Source organism: Solanum stenotomum, chromosome 2 (genome assembly GCF_019186545.1).
Source record: "Solanum stenotomum isolate F172 chromosome 2, ASM1918654v1, whole genome shotgun sequence".
In the NCBI taxonomy this organism is placed as follows: domain Eukaryota; kingdom Viridiplantae; phylum Streptophyta; class Magnoliopsida; order Solanales; family Solanaceae; genus Solanum; species Solanum stenotomum.
This window is the reverse complement of record NC_064283.1, coordinates 22,138,728-22,163,032: the sequence shown is the minus strand read 5'-3', so window position 1 is coordinate 22,163,032 and position 24,305 is coordinate 22,138,728. Positions and strand designations below refer to the sequence as shown.

The window sequence follows — 24,305 nt, the reverse complement described above, 5'->3', positions numbered from 1 at the left end:
CCGCTTTTATATTCGCTCATGTTAATGAGCCTTTTCTCATCACCGGTCATGTAATTGGAACAACCTGAATCAACGATCCAATCATGTTCATAATCGACCAACTTCTCACTTACAGTTGTAAGTGCAATCTACTCTTCTTTGTTAGAGTGACAGGTGACAAGCTCCTCTTGTTGGTTAGCTTCTTTAACTGCATAAGTGGTTTCGAAATCCCAAGTCTCTTCTTCATGTTTCTTGCTTTGAATAGAAGTAGCTATATGTCACGACCCGATTTCTCAAATCATGATGAAACCTACTATACCCTACAAGTAGGTAAGTCAACCCGAAACCCAGAACATCAAGCAATGAGTGCAAAGGTAGAAACTAGCGGAAACAATAAACTAAACAAGGACAACAAAGCGGAAGCAAACCAAAATAAATATATACAGAAATCCTTCCCAGAACATGGAAGTCACTAGTACAGAGCTATCTAATAAAGAGTACAAGTCCCAAAAGTGGACCACAACAGAGCATGTCTCAAAAGCAACAAGACTAGCTAAACCAAAAGAATGAGGCAGAACAAACCCAAAACGCCAAGTGCTCGCCCTCGTCTCCGAGTCATAACTGCAAAAGAAGGCTGGAACTACTCACTACTGATAATTGGTACTGGGACCTTCATCACGAAATAGATGCAGAGCGTAGCATGAGTACCAACACAACAGGTACTCAGTAGGCATCATAGGTCGACTGAGCAAAAATGGTAAAAACAATATGAAATGATAGAATCTACACACAGAGAGGTCAAAGCGTATATGAAAAGAAAGCACACGAGCATACCAAAAATAAACTAAGTACAACTAAACTAAACCTAACTGGACCCCCATAAGCCCAGAAGGCACACTCGTGCGTAAGTATAAATAAAACCTGAACGGACCCCCATAAGCCCGACTAGAAAGAGTGACCCCAGGGGGCACCCAACCAAACAGTCCACTCCCAGCCCAGCTAGAAAGAGTGACCTGTGAGTGAGGTAGATATCGCGAGTCATCCTACTATGCAGTCAGCTCCCAGCCCAGCTAGAAAGAGCGACCCGGGGACACCCAACCAGCAACACACTCCCAGCCCAGCTAGAAAGAGAGGCCCAGGAGCAATCGCCGATATCATAGAGTCTACCTAGCCAGCAATACGCTCCCAGCCCAGCCAGAAAGAATGACCCCGGGGTGATGGTATCTCCAATAGCATCCAATCCAACAAAACCACTGTGGAACGCTGTCCACTCTAAGAAATCACAAAAAGGCTCCAAACCTATACTATCTCAATCCCACGCCTCTAGTGATGCACCGAACCTTCGAGAATGCGTCGAAACCGCAGAATGAGAGGGAGAAGATATAGAAGTGCAGCAGGCAACAATAGTGCCTAATCTAAGGCTCAAACTATTAGACTCAAGTCTGCTACTCCAGTATACAAAGAGCTAAGTCATCCAAACAACGTCGGAAGAAGGTCAAGGCTATCCAGCCCACACTGGTCATAAGTCTAAGGCAATGTTAACCTAACCTAGACTAAGGACATCATGCTTACGGTTAAGGATGAACAACCATACAACATATAGCATACAAGCATACAATAACATTTAGCACATAAGCATGCAACTCTACTAAACCGGTTAACATGACATTATACCCGAAATATAGCCAATCGATCCTAACATGAGGTATCTAATCAAAGTAAGGTAGGAAACTAGTACCCACCCCCAATTCACTCTAATCGACATGCTTTTACACAATCAAGCTCAATCTAAAAAAAAGGAAGTCGTAGCCTACCTTAAGGCTGACCGCACACACTCCAAATCACTTTACCGAAGTTTTTCCTTCCCAAACGACCCTTGAACGTTGTCACTCTATCAAATATAGGAGCACAACGTTAGTACAGCCGTTTAGACACCAAAATCACAACAAACGGAGACGGGTCAATTTTGGAGTCACAACGGAAATCGTAAGACCCGCACCGAACTGTCTGAAATTGACTCCGTCAAGAGACCCTAAACAGCACCCCGAACTTGTGTTCCAAAATGGAACACAATTCAAGGCTCAAAACACAACAAAACCAACAAGTAAGAAAACCACACTTTAATCAACTTAAAAGAAAACAACAGCAGTCTAAACTCGGAATTAATGAAAATTGAAAAGTTCTCAGCACTTCTTGAACACTCTACGAGGTAGCCACGATAATTCCCAACATGTGGGACTTCGAATCACCCAAAACCGAGCTAAAATGAGTGAGATATGACCAAAACAAGAATGCCAAAAACAATGGCTCGAAAAAAGGTACAACAGTCAGGTTTTATCGCGAAATTACCTCGAACTAGGTTCAGCCGACAACTTTCAAACACTCTACAGCGAAACCACCAAAAATACAAAGCTCCCGCACTTCAAATTGCCTAATTCGGATGAGAGATGAGAGAGTTAAGAGGGTTTTAAGTTTGGGAAATGTTGCTAATGAATCTGCATTTTATAGCAGATTTTCTGCAATTTTACCCAAAATTTTAGAACTCCGACGGGGTGCTCCAAACTCGTTCGGAACCCCGTTTACGCAAACAAGATATGCAACCATACCAAATTCGATATTTCGGACTCAATGGCGCAGAAAAAATTTCCATACGAGGTCATCTTGACAAAAAGTGGGTACCACACTCAAATGCCATTTTAAGTCAAAAACCACAAAACGGCTCAGAAAAATATCGGAAACCTCGGGATACAAAAGAAGGGTCAATCTAGGCCAAACTCAACATTCCGGAGCTAACCGCACTGATAGAATTCTCATCCGAGCGCGTTTACTCAAAATGTTGACTAAAGTCAAATTTAGGCTTAAACTTAAAGTTAAAATGTCTAAGCGCACCGACTCACACTGAACACCTCGAGAGTCATGCCGACCATGCTACTAGCCTAAAATGACCCTTTTGGAGCTGATGGAATTGTCAGAATTGGATTCTAATGTCATCTTCTTGAACTTTTGATCGAAAATGATCGTTCAAGGTTCATAAGCTCCAAAAACACTAAAACTCGCACAAAAGCCAAACGAACGACCAGGTGACAGAACTGTCAGTCCCAGCAAGTCATAAATGACTTGGGGTCGCTACAGGAACGCTCTAAACGACACACAGAAGGCAAAACATAGAAATGACCTTAAGGGTCATTACAATATCCACTACTAAAAAGGACTTTCGTCCGCGAAAGTAATGGTCAAGAAGTACCTGAAGGCTCAAACAAGTCGGGAAACTGCTCTCGCATCTCCTGCTCAGTCTCCTAGGTAGCCTCCTCGACTGGACGATGCCTTCAACGGACCTTACCAACAGGAATGGCTCTCGTACGCAATCTCCTCACATTTCTGGCTAGAATGGCAATTAGCTCCTCTACAAATGTCAAACAGTCATCCAACTCGACTGTATCATACTGGAGCACATGGGACTCATCAAGAACATACCGCCGCAACATCGAGACATGGAAAACCGGGTGGATGGCTGAAAATACTGGAGGTAGGGCCAACTCATAAGCAACTTTCCCAACTGTCCGGAGTTTCTCAAAAGGCCCAATGTACCTAGACCTAAGTTTGCCCCGCCTTCCAGACCTCATCACACCCTTCATAGGCGACACACGGAGGAATACCCGATCACCAACAGAGAATCTCAAATGCCGACGCCTCCGATCTGCATAACTCTGGTGCCTACTCTGAGCCGTCTTTGGTCTATCCTGAATCACTCTCACCTGGTCCAAAGCCTCCTGAATCAAATTCGTACCCCGCGGCCTAAGCTCTGTAGACTCAAACCAACCCATCGGAGAGCGACAACGCCTACCATACAATGCCTCGAACGGGGCCATCTGACTGCTAGAATGGTAGCTGTTATTATACACAAACTCCACCAAAGGCAAGAACTGGTCCCAATGACCACCAAACTCCAACACACAAGCCCACAGCATGTCCTCAAGGACCTGAATAATACGCTCCGACTGACCATCAGTATGCGGGTGGAAAGTTGTGCTAAGGTCAACCCGAGTGCCCAGCTCATCCTGAAAGGTCCTCCAAAATCTAGACGTGAACTGAGAACCTCGATTTGATATAATAGAAACTGGCACCCCATGAAGTCGAACCACCTCCCGAATGTAGATACGAGCCAACCTCCCGACGCTAAATGAAGACTGAACAGGAAGGAAATGTGTTGACTTGGTCAATCGATCAACAATGACCCAAATGTTGTCAACACCTCTAAAAGTCCGCAGTAGGCCAACCACAAAATCCATAGTAATGCGATCCAACTTCCACTCCGGAATGGGTAATCTCTGAAACTCACCACCAGGCCTCAAATGCTCGGCCTTTACCTGCTGGCAGCACAAGCAACGGGAAACAAAGTCAGTAATATCTCTCTTCATGCCACTCCACTAGTAATGCTGCCTCAAATCACAATACATCTTCGTTGTGCTCCGATGGATAGAGTATCTACACTCATGACCCTCAGAAAGTATCAACTGTATCAAATCCCCAACTCTCGAAACACCGATGCGACCGGCGAATCTCAACACTCCATCAGGATCTAAGGTAGCCGGACCGCCATCACTCGCTAATACTCGATCTCTAAGGGCCACCAAGGCCTCATTCTCAAACTGACAACCACGGATCCTATCAAGCAAAGAAGACTGAACTCCCATATAGGCCAAGACGCGTCTAGAATCTGAGATATCCAACCGAACCATGCTATTGGCTAAGAACTAAATGTCCAAAGCCAATGGTCGCTCCTCAGCAGATAAGAAGGCTAGACTACCCATACTCACCGTCTTCTGGCTCAAGGCGTTCGCTACCACATTCGCCTTGCCCGGATAATAGAGAATAGAGAGGTCGTAGTCTTTCAGGAGCTCAATCCAACGACGCTGTCTCGAATTAAGGTCCCTCTGGCTCATGATGTACTGAGGACTCGTATGATCGGTATAGATCTCACATCGAACTCCATACAAGTAGTGCCTCCAAATCTTAAGCGCGAAAAATACTGTCGCCAACTCCAAGTCATGGGTGGGGTAGTTGCGCTCATGGATCTTAAGCTGCCTCGACGCATAAGCAATAACTCAGCCCTGCTGCATCAATACACAACCCAAACCAACGCCGGATGCATCATAATAAACCATGAAGCCCTCGCCCTTAACTGGAAGAGTCAATATAGGAATGGTGGAAAATAACTCTTTGAGCCTCAAAAAACTCACCTCACACTCCTCTGACCAAACAAAGGGAACATCAACATGAGTCAACTAGGTCAGAGGGGCTGCCAAGCTAGAGAAACCCTCCACAAACCATTTGTAGTAGCCTGCTAGTCCGACGAAGCTCCGAATCTCAGTAACTGAGGTGGGCCTTGCCCAATCACGAATAGCCTCAATCTTCGCTGGATCTACCATAATGCCCTCCTTGGACACAACATGACCCAAGAATGCTACAGAGTCTAACCAAAACTGACACTTTGAGAACTTGACATAAAGCCGCTGATCCCTCAAAGTCTGGAGCACAACTTTCAAATGCTGCTCATGATCACCCCTACTCCGCGAGTATATCAAAATGTCATCAATGAAGACTATGACCAAAGAATCAAGATAAGGCATGAACACGCGCGTCATCAAGTCCATAAAGGCAACAGGGGCATTAGTCAACCCAAATGACATCACCAAGAACTCATATTGGCCATAACGGGTCCTAAATGCAGTCTTAGGGATGTCCGCTGCCCTAATCCTCAACTGGTGGTAACCGGACCTCAAATCAATCTTAGAGAACACTGAAGCTCCCTGTAGCTGGTCAAATAGGTCACCAATCCTAGGCAGAGGATATCGATTCTTCACTGTCACCTTATTCAACTGCCTATAGTCAATGCACAAGCGCATCGTACCGTCCTTCTTCTTAACAAAAAGAACGGGAGTGCCCCAAGGTGATACACTAGGTATGATAAATCCCTTACCCAAGAGATCCTGAAGCTGAACACTGAGCTCCTTGAGCTCTGCAGGAGCCATCCGATATGGAAGAATAGAAATAGGCCGAGTACTCGGCTCAAACTCAATCGGAAAATCAATATCACGCTCTAGAGGTAGGCCAGGTAAGTCTATAGGAAACACATCTAAAAAGTCACGACCAATAGTAACTGAATCAACTGGAGGGATCTCCCTACTCACATCACGCACATAGGCCAAATATGATAAGCATCAGCTAGCCACTAGCCTCCTAGCCCGAATAAAAGAGATAACCCCAACTGGTGTGCTACCATGAGATCCCTGCCACACCACCGGAGGAATACCAGGAATGGCTAAGGTAACGGTCTTAGAGGAGCAATCTAAAACAGTGTGATAAGGGGATAACCAGTCCATGCCCAGAATCACATCGAAGTCAACCATGTCAAGCAATATAAGGTCAGCCTGGGTGTCACGCCCCTGGATAGTAACTAAGCAAGATCGAAATACTTGATCCACTACTAAAGACTCATCCACGGGGGTCGACACACGCAACAGCGCTACCAGAGGCTCAGACATCATACTCAAGCGAGAGGCATAGTAAACAGAAACATACAAAAAAAGTAGAGCCCAGATCAAATAAAGTCAAGGTGGGCTTCTGGCATAAAAGAATTGTACATGTGATCACATCGTCTGATGCCTAAGCCTCTGCCCTCGCTGGAGCTGCATAGAAATGGCTATGCCTGCCTCTGCCCTGACCATCAAACTTACCACCTGACCTGCCTCCTTGGGGACCACCCTGTATACCCTGATAACCACCTCTACAGTCCTGACCCTGACCACGACCTCTAGCTGGAGGTGCTGGTAAAGCTGGGGAGCTGCATGAGGAGCAGGAGCAATCCGACTATGCTGAGGGTAGTCCCTGGCCCAATGACCCATCTCACCACACTCATAGCAACCCTGTCGAGGGCGACTCCCAGAATGACGGCCATCATGGCCTGAAGAACCTGACCGAAACACCTCACGACCCTGACTCGAACTAGCCTTGCTCCAACCACTATCGGATGCCTGAAGAGAGGCCTGGGTAGGCCGGCTAGACTGACCCTGTCAAAACCGTCGTCTGACCCTGTTATGATAATGCCTCGACCTGGGGCGAGAGTCATTATAGTTGCCCTCATGCCTAGCCCTCTTCTCGCTGCTACCTTGGGCCTCACGACGAAGATGCTCCATAGTACTGGCATGGTCAACCACGTCTAAAAAAGATCGACCCGCAAAAACCAAAGATTGGGTCTCAAGCCGAAGCTGCAATCTCAACCCACGAACAAAACACCTAACTTTCTCCTCCTCTGTAGGTAATATCATCTCTGCATGACGGGAGAGCTCGTGGAACCTAGTCTCGTACTCTGTCACTGACATGGAGCCCTGCTCTAAGCTGTAGAACTGACCCCTGAGGCGGTCTCTGACGCTACGAGGGATAAACTAGGCCAAGTAGGCCTCAGAAAACTCATCCCATGACACAGGTGGAGACCTAACTGGCCTGGTATGAATGAATGTGCACCACCACTGCCTGGCTGGCCTATCTAGCTGGTAAGCAATGAAGTTGGCCCCTCTAGACTCCACAAGGCCCAAAGTGCGAAGCCTCTCACGGCAAGTAGTAAGAAACTCGTAGGCATCCTCACCCGCAGTCCCATAAAACCTCGGTGGTGTTGACCTGAGAAACACATCAAGCATCTTATGGTCCTCGAGCGACATAGGTCTGTCTGTTGCCAAAGGTTGTACTCCCTCAGGTAGTACTTGGACCTGAGGTGCCCTCACTGGAGGCCGATCCTACGGTACTAGTACTGGTGTAGCTGGGGCGGGTGGCTACTGCATGCCCCCAAGCACACCCAAGAGCTGTGTAATAGCAGCCTGGACATCTAGATTCAAAACTCGTCCTGGTGGTGGCTGGGCTGGCCCCAACCCCACCGGCGGAGCTGGTATATGAGCTGCTGCTATATGAGCTGCTGGAGGGTTCGCTACTGGCTCTGGAATCTCCTCTCTCTCTTGGGTTGGTGCTGCGGCCCTGCCTTGATATCGGGGTCGGCGTCTACCCCAAGCTCGGGCTCTGTCTGCAGGCCCGATTGCATCACCCCCAGCTGTGCCACCTCGCGAGCGAGCCATTCTGCGAAAGAGTGAAACAAGAGAGATTTCAAAGAACCAATAAGACACACACTGCACGAAAGTGAAACAAAAGAGGAAATCTTCCTAAAGACTGTAGCCTCCCGATAATAAGTTACGGCCGTCTCCGCACCAATCCGCAGGACTCTACGAAAAGTTATCTCTGTACAAGTGAGACCGATGAACATGGGGCTCTGATACCAACCTGTCACGACCCAATTTCTCGAATCATGATGGCACCTACTATACCCTACCAGTAGGTAAGCCAACCCGAAACCCAGAACATCAAGCAATAAGTGCAAAATAAACAAAACAAGGACAACAAGGCGGAAGCGAACCAAAATAAATATATACAGAAATCCCTCCCAGAACCTGGAAGTCACTAGTACAGAGTTATCTAATAAAGAGTACAAGTCCCAAAAGTGGACCACAACAGAGCGTGTCTCAAAAGTAACAAGACTAGCTAAACCAAAAGAAGGAGGCAGAATAAACCCAAAACACCAAGTGCTCGCCCTCATCTTCGAGTCATAACTGCAAAAGAAGGCTGGAACTACTCACCACTGATAACTGGTAGTGGGACCTGCATCACGAAATAGATGCAGAGCGTAGCATGAGTACCAACACAACAAGTACTCAGTAGGCATCATAGGCCAACTGAGCAAAAAGGGTAAAAACAATATGAAAGGATAGAATCTAGACACAGAGAGGTCAAAGCGGATACGAAAAGAAAGCACACAAGCATACCAGAAATAAACTAAGTACAACTAAACTAATCCTAACTGGACCCCCATAAGCCCAGAAGGTACACTCGTGCGCAAGTTTAAATAAAACCTAAACGGACCCCCATAAGCCCGACAGGTACACAGAAAAGCTAAGTCTACTGAGAAAGAAGAAAATCGGACACCCAGCCCAAAGTAACTAAGATAATCCATCAGACTCCACCCAGCCAACAGTGCACTCCCTGCCCAGCTAGAAAGAGTGACCCCAGGGGGTACCAAACCAAACAGTTCACACCCAACCCAGCTAGAAAGAGTGACCTGTGAGTGAGGTAGTTATTGCGAGTCGTCCTACCATGCAGTCAGCTTCCAGCCCAGCTAGAAAGAGCGACCTGGGGACACCCAGCCAACAGCACACTCCCAGCCCAGCTAGAAAGAGAGGCCCGAGAGCAATCGCCAATATCACAGAGTCTACCCAGCTAGCAATATGCTCTCTGCCCAGCTAGAAAGAACGACCCCGAGGGTGATGGTATCTCCATTAGGATCCAATCCAACAACAACCACTGTGGAACGCCGTCCACTCTAAGAAATCACCGAAAAGGCTCTAAGCCTATACTATCTCAATCACACACCTCTAGTGATGCACCGAACCTTCGAGAATGCGTCGAAACCGCAGAATGAGAGGGAGAAGATACATAAGTGCAGCACGCAACGATAGCGCTTAATCTAAGGCTCAAACTATCATACTCAAGTCTGCTACTCCAGTCTACAAGGAGGTAAGTCATCCGAACGACGTCGGTAGAAGGTCAAGGCTATCCAGCCCACACGGGTCATAAGTCTAAGGCAATGCTAGCCTAACTTAGACTAAGGACATCATGCTTACGATTAAGGATGAACAAGCATACAACACATAGCATACAAGCATACAATAGCATTTAGCACATAAGCATGCAACTCTACTAAACCGGTTAACATGACACTATACCCGAAATATGGTCAATCGATCCTAACATGAGGTATCTAATCAAAGTAAGGTAGGAAACTGGTACCCACCCCCAATTCACTCTAATCGACATACTTTTACACAATTAAGCTCAATCTAAAAGAAAGGATGTCGTAGCCTACCTTAAGGCTGACCGCGCGCGCTCCAAATCACTTTATCGGAGAATTTCCTTCCCGAACAACCCTTGAACATTGTCACTCTATCAAATATAGGATCACAACATTAGTACGGTCGTTTAGACACCACAATCACAACAAACGGAGACGGGTCAATTTTGGAGTCACAACGGAAATCGTAGGACCCGCACCGAACTGTCTAAAATTGACTTGTCAAGAGACCCTAAATAGCACCCCTAAACTTATGTTCCTAAATGGAACACAATTCAAGGCTCAAAACACAGTAAAAACAACAAGCAAGAAAACCACACTTTAATCAACTTAAAAGAAAACAACAGCAGTCTAAACTCGGAATTAGAGAAAATTGAATAGTTCCCAGCACTCCTTGAACACTCTACGAGGTAGCCACGATAATTCACAACATGTGGGACTTCGAATCACCCAAAAGTAAGCTAAAATGAGTGAGATATGACCAAAACAAGAATGCCAAAAACAAAGGCTCGAAAAAGGGTGCAGCAGTCAGGTTTTATCGCAAAATTACCTCGAACTATGCACACCCGACAACTTTAGAACACTCTATATCGAAACCACCGAAAATACGAAGCTCCCGCACTTGGAATCGCCTAATTCTTATGAGAGATGAGAGAGTTAAGAGGGTTTTATGTTTGGGAAATGTTGCTGATGAATCTGCATTTTATAGCAGATTTTCTGCAATTTTCCCCAAAATTTTAAAACTCTGACGGGGTGCTCCGAACTCCTTCGAAACCCCGTGCATGCAAACGAGATATGCATCCATACCAAATTCGATATTCTTGACTCAATGGCGCAGCCAAAATTTTCATACGAGGTCATCTTGACAAAAAGTGGGCCCCACACTCAAATGTCATTTTAAGTCAAAAACCACAAAACAGCTCAGAAAAATATCGGAAACCTCAGGACACAAAAGAAGGGTCAATCTAGACCAAACTCGACATTCCGGAGCTAACCACACTGACGGAACTCTCATCCGAGCGCGTTTACTCAGAATGTTGACTAAAGTCAAACTTAGGCTTAAACTTAAAGTTAAAACATCTAATCGCACCGACTCGCACTGAAAACCTCGGGAGTCATGCCGACCATGCTAATAGCCTAAAATGACCCTTTCGGAGCTGATGGAATCGTCAGAATTGGATTTTGATGTCATATTCTTGAACTTTTGATCGAAAATGATCGTTCAAGGTTCATAATCTCCAGAAACACTAAAAACTCGCACAAAAGCCAAACGAACGACCAGGTGACCAAACTGTCAGTTCCAGCAAGTCATAAATGACTTGGGGTCGCTACAGAAATGCTCTAAACGACACACAGAAGGCAAAACACAGAAATGACCAGAAGGGTCATTACACTACACTACCTTCAACTTTGTTGTACCAACAGTCTCTAGCATAGTGTCCTTTCTTTCCACAATTGTAGCACTTTTCCATTTGTCGATTGTTAAAGCCTTTTGCCAGCTTGTTTTGTCGTTGACTTCTTTGATGTTGATTCTTTTGGTCTCTTCTTGGCCGTGAGCGTCTCTCCATTTCTCTTTTTTTATAGTCGTGTCTTCTGGTGAATAGCACTTTATCTTCATCTTTTATAGTGAAACTTGATAATGGCTTCTCCAAATCTTCTTCATTTGCCAACAAATTTTCCAACTCAAATAAAGTTGGTTCTGTGGCTATAATTATGCCTTTGTACTCCGACCTTAGACCATGAACAATAATTATCCTCATTCTTGTCTCCGTGATAGCATTCTCAGGATCTAATTTTGATATTTCATCACATAAAGATTTTACTTTTGAGAAGTATTGACTGATCGTCATATTCCGTTGGGAAATCGACAAAAGCTCATTTTCAAGCCTTTGTAATCTTGCATCATTCTTCTTTGTAAAAATAGTTGCCAACGTGTTCCAAGCTTATTTGGGTGTTTTGGCATTCTTAATCCGTTGTAGGAACTCATCCTCGATTGTTACAGTGAGAGCATACATGACCTTCCACCTTTTTGCTGCTTCAACATATGTTGGTGGTGTAGTGTCTGCTCCATCGATGATATCCCATAATTCCTGGCTGAGAAAGTAATATTACATTCTCGTGCTCCATGATCCGTAGTTGCTTGCGTTGAGCTTCTCAACGCTATGGAGAGTACTTGCGAAATCCACCATTGATTAGTGCCTCACGATTTGTAGCCTCTGACGGTAGCTTGTAGGATCTCCTTTGAGTTACTACCTCGCTCTTATCCACCAGGTTCTGATACCACTTGTTGAATATTGTTGTTTGAGACGATGGACACTTTTGATTTCTCACAACTTGAATTTTATTATATCAAAGTAAGGACCCGCTTCGGTCTTACAATCTTGATCACTAACTTGTTGCTTGCTTCAACAACACTCTTTACTTGAGCACTCACTCTTGTTTTCTTTCTTACTTTCTTGGTTTGTTACTTACTTAGTTTCTTTCTTGGTTACTTACAACCCAAATGGACCACCTCTATTTATAGGAGGTGATGGAACAAATCTAGCTAAGCATATTTGTCTACCCTATTCTAGAATATTCCTCCAACTACTTAATTCTAGAACTACCTTATCTAGAACATTTCTAGACTATTCTCAATAGAATACTCATTCTAGAGATCTTCCTTCAATTTCTCTATAACTCCGGAATATTCTAGACTTTTCTTGACTTATCTTTTAAGTAAATAATTAAGCTGGTGATGAATTCTTAACACCATGTGTCTCTGTGAGGATGCACGTGCACTCGTTAACTTTAGAAAATTATGTATATAATATACCTTGAGATAGACATATATTTTATTAATTAGGCACCCAAAGAGATTGAAAATAATTTGGTATATTGGTTTAAATGTTGCACACCTCTGAGGTGAGGGACTAGGCTCAAATACCATTTACTAGGAATGGCTAGTTTCGAAGTTGTGACCTCACGGTGCAAATTGAAGTTCAAAACCACCACTCTACAAAGCAAATTTTATCTAGTAAAGTCATTTAATTCATATTTATACGCTAGTATATTATAATTAGTTTTATATTTTTATGTTTAGTAAAACTATCATACATTAACGTGCATTAGCCGACGTTGGTGGTGCACTCATTGTCTTCAGATCATGGGTTTTGCCTCTGCTTTAGTGATGCTCATTAAGCTATATATCTATAAAAGAAATTGCAGGTTGCAGTGAAGGAATAAAGAATGAGCTTATAGATACACCATGGCTTTTGATTGCTGCAAATGTGAAGAAGGATTTGCTTTTGTCATTTCAACCTATGAAGCGTGAGATGGAGGAAGCTGATATGGCACAAGTAAAACCGTCTGTAGTTTCTCGTTTTGGAAAAGTTCTCTTTTATGGGTCAGTCGATCTTCTTTATTTAGTTCACATATGCAACACCTCATATATCATGCTGATTACTTTGTTGTGTTTGAAGCATTATTTTGTGAGGTTATTCATATACAAATGTGTGTTTCAAAATACTTGTCAGGTTATTTGTGATGCAGGATATCTTCAATTTGTAAAGATAGCCTAAAACTAAACTCATTGACTGAAACTACTTTGAGAAAAATGAAAGGATCTTTCCATACGGATGTTCCTCCTTCATATATGGATTATGTAGAAAATCGAGTAGTGGAGAATCTCGGACTAGAATATGTGCAAGGGAAAGAACTGTACTATGTTAAGGTATATGCTACTTTCAAGCTTCTAAAAAATGTCTTCATCCTACTGTATTCTTTCTTTATCCGTGTGTTTTGTAGCTTTCTGATAACTTGAGGACAGAATCAATTGTTTCCTGCAAATGTACTGTGGCAAAAGATCATAATAAGATTCAGCTCTATAAGGTTAGTACTGTAAACCTTTTATGCCTTCAATTTCGCATAACTATCATTAACATATTTATACTTATCTCCTTTTTTTAAAAAAGATTGAGTTGAACCGAGTACGCCACATGGTTGCAGACATGAGCTGTCTTGGAAAGAGCTCAGACCTCAGATTGTTTGTATATACCAAGAAAATCAAGATGGCTTTATCTGTAAGTTATTTACTCCATTCAAATACAGAGATGTTCATTATAGGCTCAAGATGTTAAATATTTTATATCAAAAGCTCTCTTTGATCCTATATATATAAGGATTGAACTCTTATTTGGGTGTTTACAGTAGTATTACGTCTTTCTATGAGTATTGTGCTTTAGATAATTCTTCACATTTTTCAGGATGAGGAGATAAATGAAATTAAGGATCTTATTAGTTCTGCCATTTTGGACTCAGAAGTATCGGGTGGTTTAAGATGGCCTTTAGACAAGCGTCGTTCTTCAGGGGGTCGATATGTTGTTAATGTTATTGGTCACACAACTGCAAAATCATATAGGAATTCATCAATTAGGTTTAAGTTTCGACATGCAAATTGATATAAATTCAAATCTTCAAGTGGTGAGGTTACACGGGAGATTTTCCTGAAAATGTCTAGAATTGTATCAGAGTTACGTGTAAGTTCTCTTTTCCTGATGACAAGCAATTACGTTTCTCATTTTATTGTATGTTTTCCAATTTTGGATTTCTCTGCATGATACATCAACGTTGGTTGATGTTGGTCGAAACCATAGCATAGTATTCTTAGCATAAGCATTGACTTGACTTGATTTGATTTGATTTTCATTCTCTTATCTAAAATGCAGAAGCAAACAATTGACGAAGATCTGGTGTTTGAAATGCTGAAAAACAACTTGAAGTTAATTTGGGATCTTTGTCTGTTAGATGGCTCGAACTCACAGTCTTAGAGTTGGAAATGAAGGGTGTTTGTCATCCGAGCAACTTCATCTTGTCTGTAATTAGTTTTGTTGTTAACCTGTAATGAATAGAACATCATACTTGAGTTGTCACATTTCGTTTTACATGTGATATTCTAACACTAATAACTCATTGAACAGTTAAAAACTTAAGCTGCTCGGATCCTTCAAAAATACACTACTTTTGAAGGAACTGTCACGCACCCGATGATATTCTGTAAACTGAACCTCAAATTCTTAAAAATAGGCAAAATTCAAGGAAGGACCAATAGTGCATCAATATTGCAAAATGAGAGATTATTAGTGTTTCATGTGAAAACTCAAGGATAACTTAAGTTTAACCTTTAGACAAGTGACTATTTTGGGTCTCAATATTCATGTAGCCTTTTGGGACCCACTCAAACTTTAAAAAGCAATGCCATCTAAGTTTAAATTTTCAAAATATATTACTCCCTACATTTCATGTTAATTGAATTATTGAGGCATTTTTCATTTTTAAAATTAATTTAATTGTTCAATCTTCAAGACTATTTTTAAAATATTCTTCCAATTTTACCCTTCATTTGAATTTTGAATGTGATGACTTCAATAAAATTTAATTAATGTTTAGTTATTTTAATTATAAATTTGACAATAATTAATAAGGATACAAATGTAAAACTATGTTCAATTTATGTCTTAATCTACTTTTCTTAAAGAGTGTGAAACACCTCAAAAAATCAATTAATATGAAATGGAGGGAGTATTAAGATTAATTTAATAAAATAAATTTAATTAGTCTTGTAAAAATTAATAGTATAATCCTTTTTTTGAGTAAAGATTTTTTTAATAGAGTAAAGTAAAATTATTTGACAGAAAAAGATAGAAAAATAATCTACAATTACTTTTATTAAAATGATTTTTTTTGTAAGTGTTATTGTATCACACGAGACACTATCGGAAGAATTATATTGTTAATAATAATACATATAAATTTAAAAAAGAATTTTAAAATGATTCTAGTTGACGCAATTTGCAAATGAGACAAATTTTTTGTTGAACTATAACTTTTAAGTAATTGTTTGGAACAACAAAAATTATTGAAAAAACTTTAAATAAAAAAGCTTTATATTTTGAATATTTAGCATAGTATTATTGGGCATGTGCACGGCACGAATTGTCAATATACTAATATTGCTAGAAATGTCAGTTTAAATATTAGTTTTAAGTGAAAATTTCATATATGACATATATTAGACTAATATTTTCAAGTTATAGTAGTAGAATTAAACTTTCAAGTTGTAACAATAAAAAATTTCAGGTTGTAACAGTTTCTTAAAAAAAAACTTTTTAAAAATAATTGTATAAATTTGTTTTGAGAAAAAATAAAAAGATAAAAAAATAAAATAATTCGTTTCTGAAAAAAAAAGGTAAAAAAACGAAAATAAGTGTGTTAATTAAATTTGAATTGATTGAAGATAATTACTAATTAGCATAAATTAAGGAAATTCAAACTAATTAAGAATATTTAGTTACCTTATTTCACTCTAATTTGTTAAAATTAATTAAAAATTCTGATTTCATCCATTTTCTTCCACGTTTCTCTCTCTTCGATTTTTTTCCAGAAATCTTGTCACTCTCATCTAATTCATATTCGTTTTTATTCAATAATCTTTATTTTCTGGACGGCTTCTTATTAGTATTAATAAAACATGGTGGTAGATGGGATCCTTCAGGTTAGTGTTCTTTGCGATTTTTCATTTGTAATGTAATACAAACCAAACGTTGAAAAAAATTATGAACAATGATTCTGGAAAAAAAAAATATTCAGATTTTGCTTGTGAATAATAGTTTTAATTATGGCGTTTTTGGTATGAATATTCACTTTTGAAATTACATAAAATTTGTTTGAAATTGGTATAGATTTTTGTTTGAACCTTCATTTTTTTTGTATGTTTCTGGTTAAAATATTACATAAAATTTATTTGAATTTGGTATATTGGTTATACCATGTTGGTACGATTTTAGAATTATATTTGAATGAATTTCGTATACTATTTGTCTAATAAATGACAATTAATAGTTAAAAGTGGTATTATTTTGATATTATAGTGACATGATTTTGCTGTGAAAAAGTGACGATTTATGTCATGAAATAGGTATAATTTTGGCATGAAATAGGTATGAAAAATGTGCATAATAATTATAGGGAGAAGGGACGGATTTACCCCCGAACTTTAATAAATGGTACATCTATGCCCTCCGTTATACTTTCCGTCCACATAAGCCCCTGCCGTCCAATTATAGGTACAGACATACCCCTCTCACTAACGGCCCCCTCATTTTTTACACGTGTCTTAAATCTAATCAACTACCCGTTTGACCCTTCTTTTTAACCCATAAACCAACTACCCGCCCCATAAACCCAATACCCACCCAATTTCCTCTAAGATATATCCTATTATTTAGTTTCCTTTTTCAATTTTCCCCTAAACTTCAAACTTTAAAAAAATCCCCTAAATTCTCGTTCTAGGAGAAAAAAAATTCTCTTTGGGTCTGAATCATCTCTCTTCCAGTGACTTTATTGCACTTTCCTCTCTCGATTTCTCCACAATTTTGGTTGATTGAATTCTGTGTGCATGCAAAGTTTTGATCTTTGTGTGGTGGAGTATTTTCAACATTGTGATCGGTGAAGGGGTGGTATAGAGCTCTATGAATTTGGAAGGATTAGGGTTTGGATGTGATCTGTTGTTGTTTGTGGGTTTGTGTAAATGCTCGTGGGAGGGGATCTAGGGTTTCTCTCGAGCTTGGTGGTGGCGGCGTTCATGGCGGTTTTTGGACCAGTGTCAGGTTTTATGATGGAGGCGTTCGGTGGCGAGGAGGGATGAGATCAAGAGGTTGTTGGTTTTGGCTTCGGAGGAGGCAGCTAAAAGCTCATTAGCTAAAAACTCATAGTAGGCCATTATGATCATACACTTGAATAAGAATTTTGTGTGCCTCGTCTTGTTCGCCTTCTTGGTACCAGCTCGATATTAATAAGAATTTCTTGAAAGTTTCTAAATTAAATAAAGTCAGATCGATGAATAAAGTACTCCGCAATTATGTAAGAATTCGAGAAAGAATTGCATTTCAAGTACAATGTTCAAAATCAAATTATAAGTGATAAATCCAAATTAAAAATGAGTTGTTGGATTATAATTAGCAAGTGTATGATCCAAATTAAAAATGAGTTTTCAGGCCTGCTATGAGTTTTTAGCTGTGGGTATTGGGTTTATGGGGCGGGTAGTTGGTTTATGGGTTAAAAAGAAAGGTCAAACGGGTAGTTGATTAGATTTAAGACACGTGTAAAAAATGAGGGGGCCGTTAGTGAGAGGGGTATGTGTGTACCTATAATTGGACGGCAGGGGCTTATGTGGACGGAAAGTATAACGGAGGGCATAGACGTACCATTTATTAAAGTTCGGGGGTAAATTTGTCCCTTCTCCCATAATTATATGAAATTTGTATACTGCTTTTAGATTTTTTGTTGTGTCTAATAATTTGAATTATGACATTTTTTTTAAAATGTATAATGTTATATTTTGGTATGAACATTGAATATGTTCATTATTTGTCTGACACATTTTTTTTTGGTATATTTTTGGCTAAAAAAATAGATAATTTTTTATTTGGAATTTGTATACTTATACTACCAAGCATGTATGACAATCGATAATGTTTTGGTATGATTTTTGGTTTGATTGAATTTTTTTTTTGGCATTATATTATAATGAATTTTGAGAATAATAATGTAATGAATTTGGTATACTGTTTATTAAAGAAATGACAATTAATATTTCTAAGTTGGAATTATTTTGGTATTCTAGTGGCATGATCCTGATATGAATAATTGATAATTTTTGGCATGAAATAGGTAAGAAATGTGTGAATAAGAATTGTATGAAATTTGTATACTGATATAACATATGTGTTTTTACTTTTGTATTCTGTAATAACATATGAAATTGTTTTAAAATAACATATGTATTGTTACTTTTGTATGAATTTTGTAAGCATAAAAATGGTATGAAATTTGTATATTGATATAACATATGTCTAAAAATTATTTGTACTTTTGTATGATATAATATTGACACAATAATTTATGATGAAAAAGAAAAATATGTAATTCAAAAAGTGTCGGAGCAGAAATTATTGTCGCCTGATTAAAAAAAATTGTAGGGAGACCACAACTTGTAAATGGTTTGCTGATGTGAAATTCAAGAGGTCTAAGATTACGTGCAGTACATGTCGTCGGGAGGAACACAATAGGAAGACATGTTCAATTACCCTTCTGAAAAAAAAGACATAATTTATTTTTATTTTGATTTGGTTGTTTTACTGTGGCAAACTCATATTTTGATTTATTTTGTCTTTTAAGTTAATGAATTATAATTTCAGAATATTTATTATGTGTGCTAGTTAATCATTTGTGTATTCAGTGTTTTTCAAATGTATACTAAAAAATTAGGTAATGTTTGTATGCGATTGATATTGACTAGAAAAATTAAGTCAAATCTTAATATGAAATTGGCATACATTTGGTATCCAACAGACATCCCAGTGGTAAAATTGAAAAAAAAAACATGTAATTGAGATTTCAACTGAAATAGCCAACGTAAAACTAGTTAATATTGTATCCAATTTGTATAAATTTAGTATTGAATTGATATCCCATTGGAAAATTGAAAAATCAACATGTGGTTGAGATTTCAGTCAAATTAGACAACCTAAACAAGTTAATGTTGTATTCAATTGGTATCCAACAGATATCCCACTTGAAAATGAAAAAAAACAAAATGTAACTGATATTTCAACCAAATTAGACAATCTAAAACAAGTTAATGTTTTATCCAATTTATATACACTTGGTATCCAACTTGAAATTTTAGAACAAAGACAAAAAATAAAAATGTATAAAATTAGTATCCAACGGGTATAAATTCAGGAAGAATAAATCTGGCTGTAAAACAATGCATATTATATATTGTTGTCAGAAATTGTAGCAAAAGAAATATACATCACCCAAAAATCAAAACATGTAATTAAAAGTCTAAACTGCAATAATTAATACAAATTCTATATTTTCCTCTCTCTTCAATTTATATTCCGTATTCAAGTGTGATTTTTTTTTTTATCATATTTAAGCTAAAACTTAAGAAATCCTTATTAAAGATTTTATGATCTCATATTATCTATATATATCAACAAATTTCAGAATTAAATATACTTATTTCACCAACAAAACAGTATTTTAGATATAGAAAAACACACCAAAAACAAGTTTAAAACTTAAGTAAAACAGTTTTTTTCTCAAGAAATCAAGTTTTAGATTAATTAAAATAAAAAATGAAATCAAATTTTCAAAATATAGAATTCTTAATTCTAAAAAAATCAGATTAAAAAAACAATATAAAATTTTAAAATAAAAAAAAACATCAAGAAAAGCAAAAAAAAAAAATGATTAAAGAGAGAAAAAATTACATGTTAAAATATATGGTGATAAATTTATTTATTTTAAAAAATTAAAGGCCCCAATAGTCATTAATAAATAAAATTTATTTGAATAAGTTAAAAAATCCCTTAAAAGGTGTAATAGATAATTACAAATTGATTCTCTCTCATTAATATTATTTCTCTCACCTATTAATTATATAAAAGGAACTGCAATCAATATAAATAAATAATTAATAATATAAAAATATAAAAAGATTAATCATTTAATAAATTAAATTTTAATTGATTTTTAAATAAAGTTAAATTTAATTGATATGTTATAACCCGTAATTAAACTGTTATAAGTAAGAATTTTTTAATAGTAGATTTAAAACTCGTAATATTGTCTCTTAAATATGTATATGGTGTGATTTTTCCATAAATTAACATTGAAAGATTAATATTTTTCACTGCAGTCTAAAACACAATTTATAATAAAACTAAAAACTTTTAAATCTAAAATTAAATAAAAAGATCTATTGAAAATACTAAACTCCTAAAGTCTATAAAATACTATTTATCCAAAATTCAAATAGAATTCAACTCTTAATTAAAGAGCTAATTAGTTGACTAGGTCTATTTTAATAAAATTATTGCAGTAAAAACTTTACAATTCTAAAGTAAATATTCAACACTCTTTGCTTTAGGAATTGTAAAATTTTGGTCTTCTATCTTGGGATCTCCACACTTGATAATCGAAAGCGACCTTGTGAATAAATCTGCAAATTCATCTTTGGCTTGTAATGAACTAAATTCACTTCTCGTTTTGAATGCAACTCTTGAGTACTAAATCTTTTTGGCATATCTTCTTGCTTCATTTGCATCTCAAATTTAAACTTATCCATTTTATTTTTCTGAAACATAGATAACTCCTCCATTGCTTCAATTCATTTAGGAACATTGAAAGTTCCTTTAACCCTAATAGGTTCATATTTTGCTTGTTCTTTTATAATTGAATGAGCGTCTTCTAATTTTTCCAGCTTATGATCTTTTTCATGTTCTACAGAAACATCTTCCATTGGATCAAATGAAAAAATATTTACCTCTAATCTTGGGTGTTTACAGTAGTATTATGTCTTTCTATGAGTGTTGTTCTTTAGATAATTCTTCACATTTTTCAGGATGAGGTTTAAGTTTCGACATGCAAATCGATCTATCAAATCTTCAATTGGTGAGGTTACACAGGAGATTTTCCTGAAAATGTCTGGAATGGTATCAGAGTTACGTGTAGGTTCTCTTTTCCTGATGACAAGCAAATATGTTTCTCATTTTATTTTATGTTTTCCAATTTTGGATGTCTCTGCATGATACATCAACGTTGGTTGGTGTTGGTTGAAACCATAGCATAGTATTCTTAGCATAAGCATAGACTTGACTTGACTTGATTTGATTTCATTCTCTTATAAAAAAAAATGCAGAAGCAAACAATGGACGAAGATCTGGTGTTTGAAATGCTGAAAAACAACTTGAAGTTAATTTGGGATCTTTGTCTGTTAGATGGCTCGAACTCACAGTCTTAGAGTTGGAAGTGAAGGGTGCTTACTGCTTACCATCCAAGCAGCTCCCTCTTGTCTGTAATTAGCTTTGTTGTTAAGCTGAAATGAATAGAACATCTTACTTGAGTTGTCACATTTCGTTTTACATATGATGTTCGGCACTAACAACTCATTGAACAGTTAACAACCTAAGTTGCTCAGACTCTTCAAAAATGTGGCCTCATCTGTGTCTGGTCCTTCAGAAATGCACTACTTTTGAAAGATCTGACACACACTTAATGATATTTTTGAAGAGTTTGAGCAGCATAGATAGCAACTGTATATGTGATTCTAGCTTTCTACTTAATTACTGGCTCAATTGCATTTTAAGCAAAATCTAGATACACCATTGATCCTTTTTATTCGAATTTGGTTTTCCTATGGGTGTTAATGAGTCCATGAATACAAGATAGATATTGAACGATGGTTCGAAGTCCTTCATCAAGATATAGAAGGTTGGAATTTTCTAAAAACCTCAAATTCTGAAAACACCAATGTTAGGCATAGTGTTAGTCTTATATCTCATCTCAAATGCTTGCTATGCCTGATAAAAAAATTTCAATCATATTAGATACTTTGGATATATTACTTTTACTTTATTTTACTTTACTACCTATATAGAAAGGAGAGTTGAGTTGCTTGTTTACCTTGGGTTAGGGAGTATTTTAGGGGTTTCTTTTAGTGTTAGCATTATTGTGTCTGCACATTTATACTTTTAAAAATGTACTTCTATTTTGATTGCCTTAAAATCCTAAATTTAACCAACTACTTAAAGGGTATTTTTGGTATTTAATTTTTGTATGTGTTGATGTCTTCTGTATATATTTATGATGAATAAAGGATAGTACAGCCTAATTTAACTCATTAAAAGAGCCTCAAAGTTGTTAACTATTTCATTTGAGAAAAGACCCAAAATAGTCTTTTATCTTTGAGTTAAGACTCAAAGTCATCCTTGAGTTTTCACATGGAGCATTAATAGTCTCACATCTTTGCAAATTTTTATCTATTTTTTAATATTGATTTTATCCACAATTTAATATACATACATATATATATATATATATATAGTAACTCCATTTGGGAGAAGGTAAGAATAAGAACATCTTGTTTTTGTTTAGTAGAAATATTATTGTAGCTAAAATCGAGAGATTAATTATGTCGATTTCAGTAGTACAATATTTTCTTTTCTTGCAACGTCATATGTCAATATGTTCTTCTCACCTTCTCTATATGGAGTTATTATTTCTACTAGATATGTAAAAATATGATTGAGCATTCCATAAATAAAATTGTGGACAAATCAATGTTAAAAATTGGCAAAAATTCGAGGGACGATCAAAAGTACACCAATACTGCTTACATGAGAGACTATTAGTGCTTTATGTGAAAACTAAGAATAACTTTGAATCTTAACATAAAGATAAGGGACTATTAGTCTCAATATCCATGTAGCTTTTTGGGACCACTCAAACTATATAGTCCACCTATGTTACATAGTTGAAGAAGATGTTCATTTACAATTTTTTCATTTTATTATTTTATTTATTTATTTTAACAAAATCAAAACAAGATTATTATTTTTATTTAATGTTGTTTTTTAATCATTAAATAACTTTATAAAGTAACGGCATCTTAAGTTTAAATTTTAAAAATATATTAATAAGATTAATTCAATAAAATAAACTCCAAATAAATTGGATTAGTCTTGACACATGCAACATGTACTGTTTTCTACTTGTATATTCATATTCTGCAGTCTCTCCTTTGTAAGCAATCTATTTTGTATTGATAACCACATAATGAACCTTTGTCTTCGCAGTGACACTGAATTCCAAACTAACTTTGCTACCTCCAGCTTGGCTTGGTTACCTATCAGCTCAGTGTAACTACTTGTGATAGAATAGTTTCCAGTAAAGGTTAAACTGTCCTTGTGTGTACCAGTGTTGCATTTTGTTCTTCAAAGAGTTTATTTTCCTCCACTACCATTTGTTATCTAATGGTGCTTTATGGTTCCAAAATGTCTCTGCTTTGATGTATATCCCATTAACCCATTTGATTTCAGATCTTCAACTGGTGAGGTTGCACAGGAAGCTAACCTTATAAAGTTTTCTTCATCTTGTTGCAGCTCTTTGAAACCTTCAAACAGTCTACTGAATAAGCTGACTTCTTTCCCTCACCTTCTCAACTTCTTCTTCTATTTCCTCGACTTCTTTTATGATTGTCCTCTCTCCTTCTTCCACTTTCTTCTCCAAACGCTCAACAAGGGGTGGTTCAGGGCCACAAGTATTGTCTGTTTTTATGAACGTGTTGAAATCACGACCAACTTTTTGGGCTGCAGTTTGCAACTCAGGCATATATAATGCTTTCAGGCAAAACTGAGCTTCTTGTATAAAGTACAGAACCGCCATATCCATCCCATGCATCATTTCTGCCCTTATGGTACACACATATGTAGTCATCTGGACTGATTTCTACTTTGGATGACAAAATATACCTGCAGAGAAAATCGAT

General features: G+C 37.7%; 3 protein-coding genes and 1 pseudogene across 3 annotated transcripts in view; 2 read left to right on the top strand and 2 right to left on the bottom strand.

The window, feature by feature from the left end:
• Positions 1–24,305, top strand: part of LOC125855812 (uncharacterized) — a 149,831-nt gene that overhangs the window by 87,073 nt on the left and 38,453 nt on the right. The gene's annotated exons all lie outside the window — the stretch shown is intronic.
• Positions 1,034–10,013, bottom strand: LOC125855809 (uncharacterized; annotated as a pseudogene).
• Positions 11,317–11,778, bottom strand: LOC125855808 (uncharacterized). The gene has a single exon (XM_049535501.1). It carries the CDS (start codon positions 11,776–11,778, stop codon positions 11,317–11,319), a length of 462 nt encoding a protein of 153 aa, XP_049391458.1.
• On the top strand, positions 12,091–14,367 carry LOC125855807 (uncharacterized). Its single transcript, XM_049535500.1, has 6 exons — positions 12,091–12,097; positions 13,136–13,313; positions 13,460–13,640; positions 13,715–13,798; positions 13,882–13,989; positions 14,173–14,367. Exons 1-6 carry the CDS (start codon positions 12,091–12,093, stop codon positions 14,365–14,367), a joined length of 753 nt encoding a protein of 250 aa, XP_049391457.1.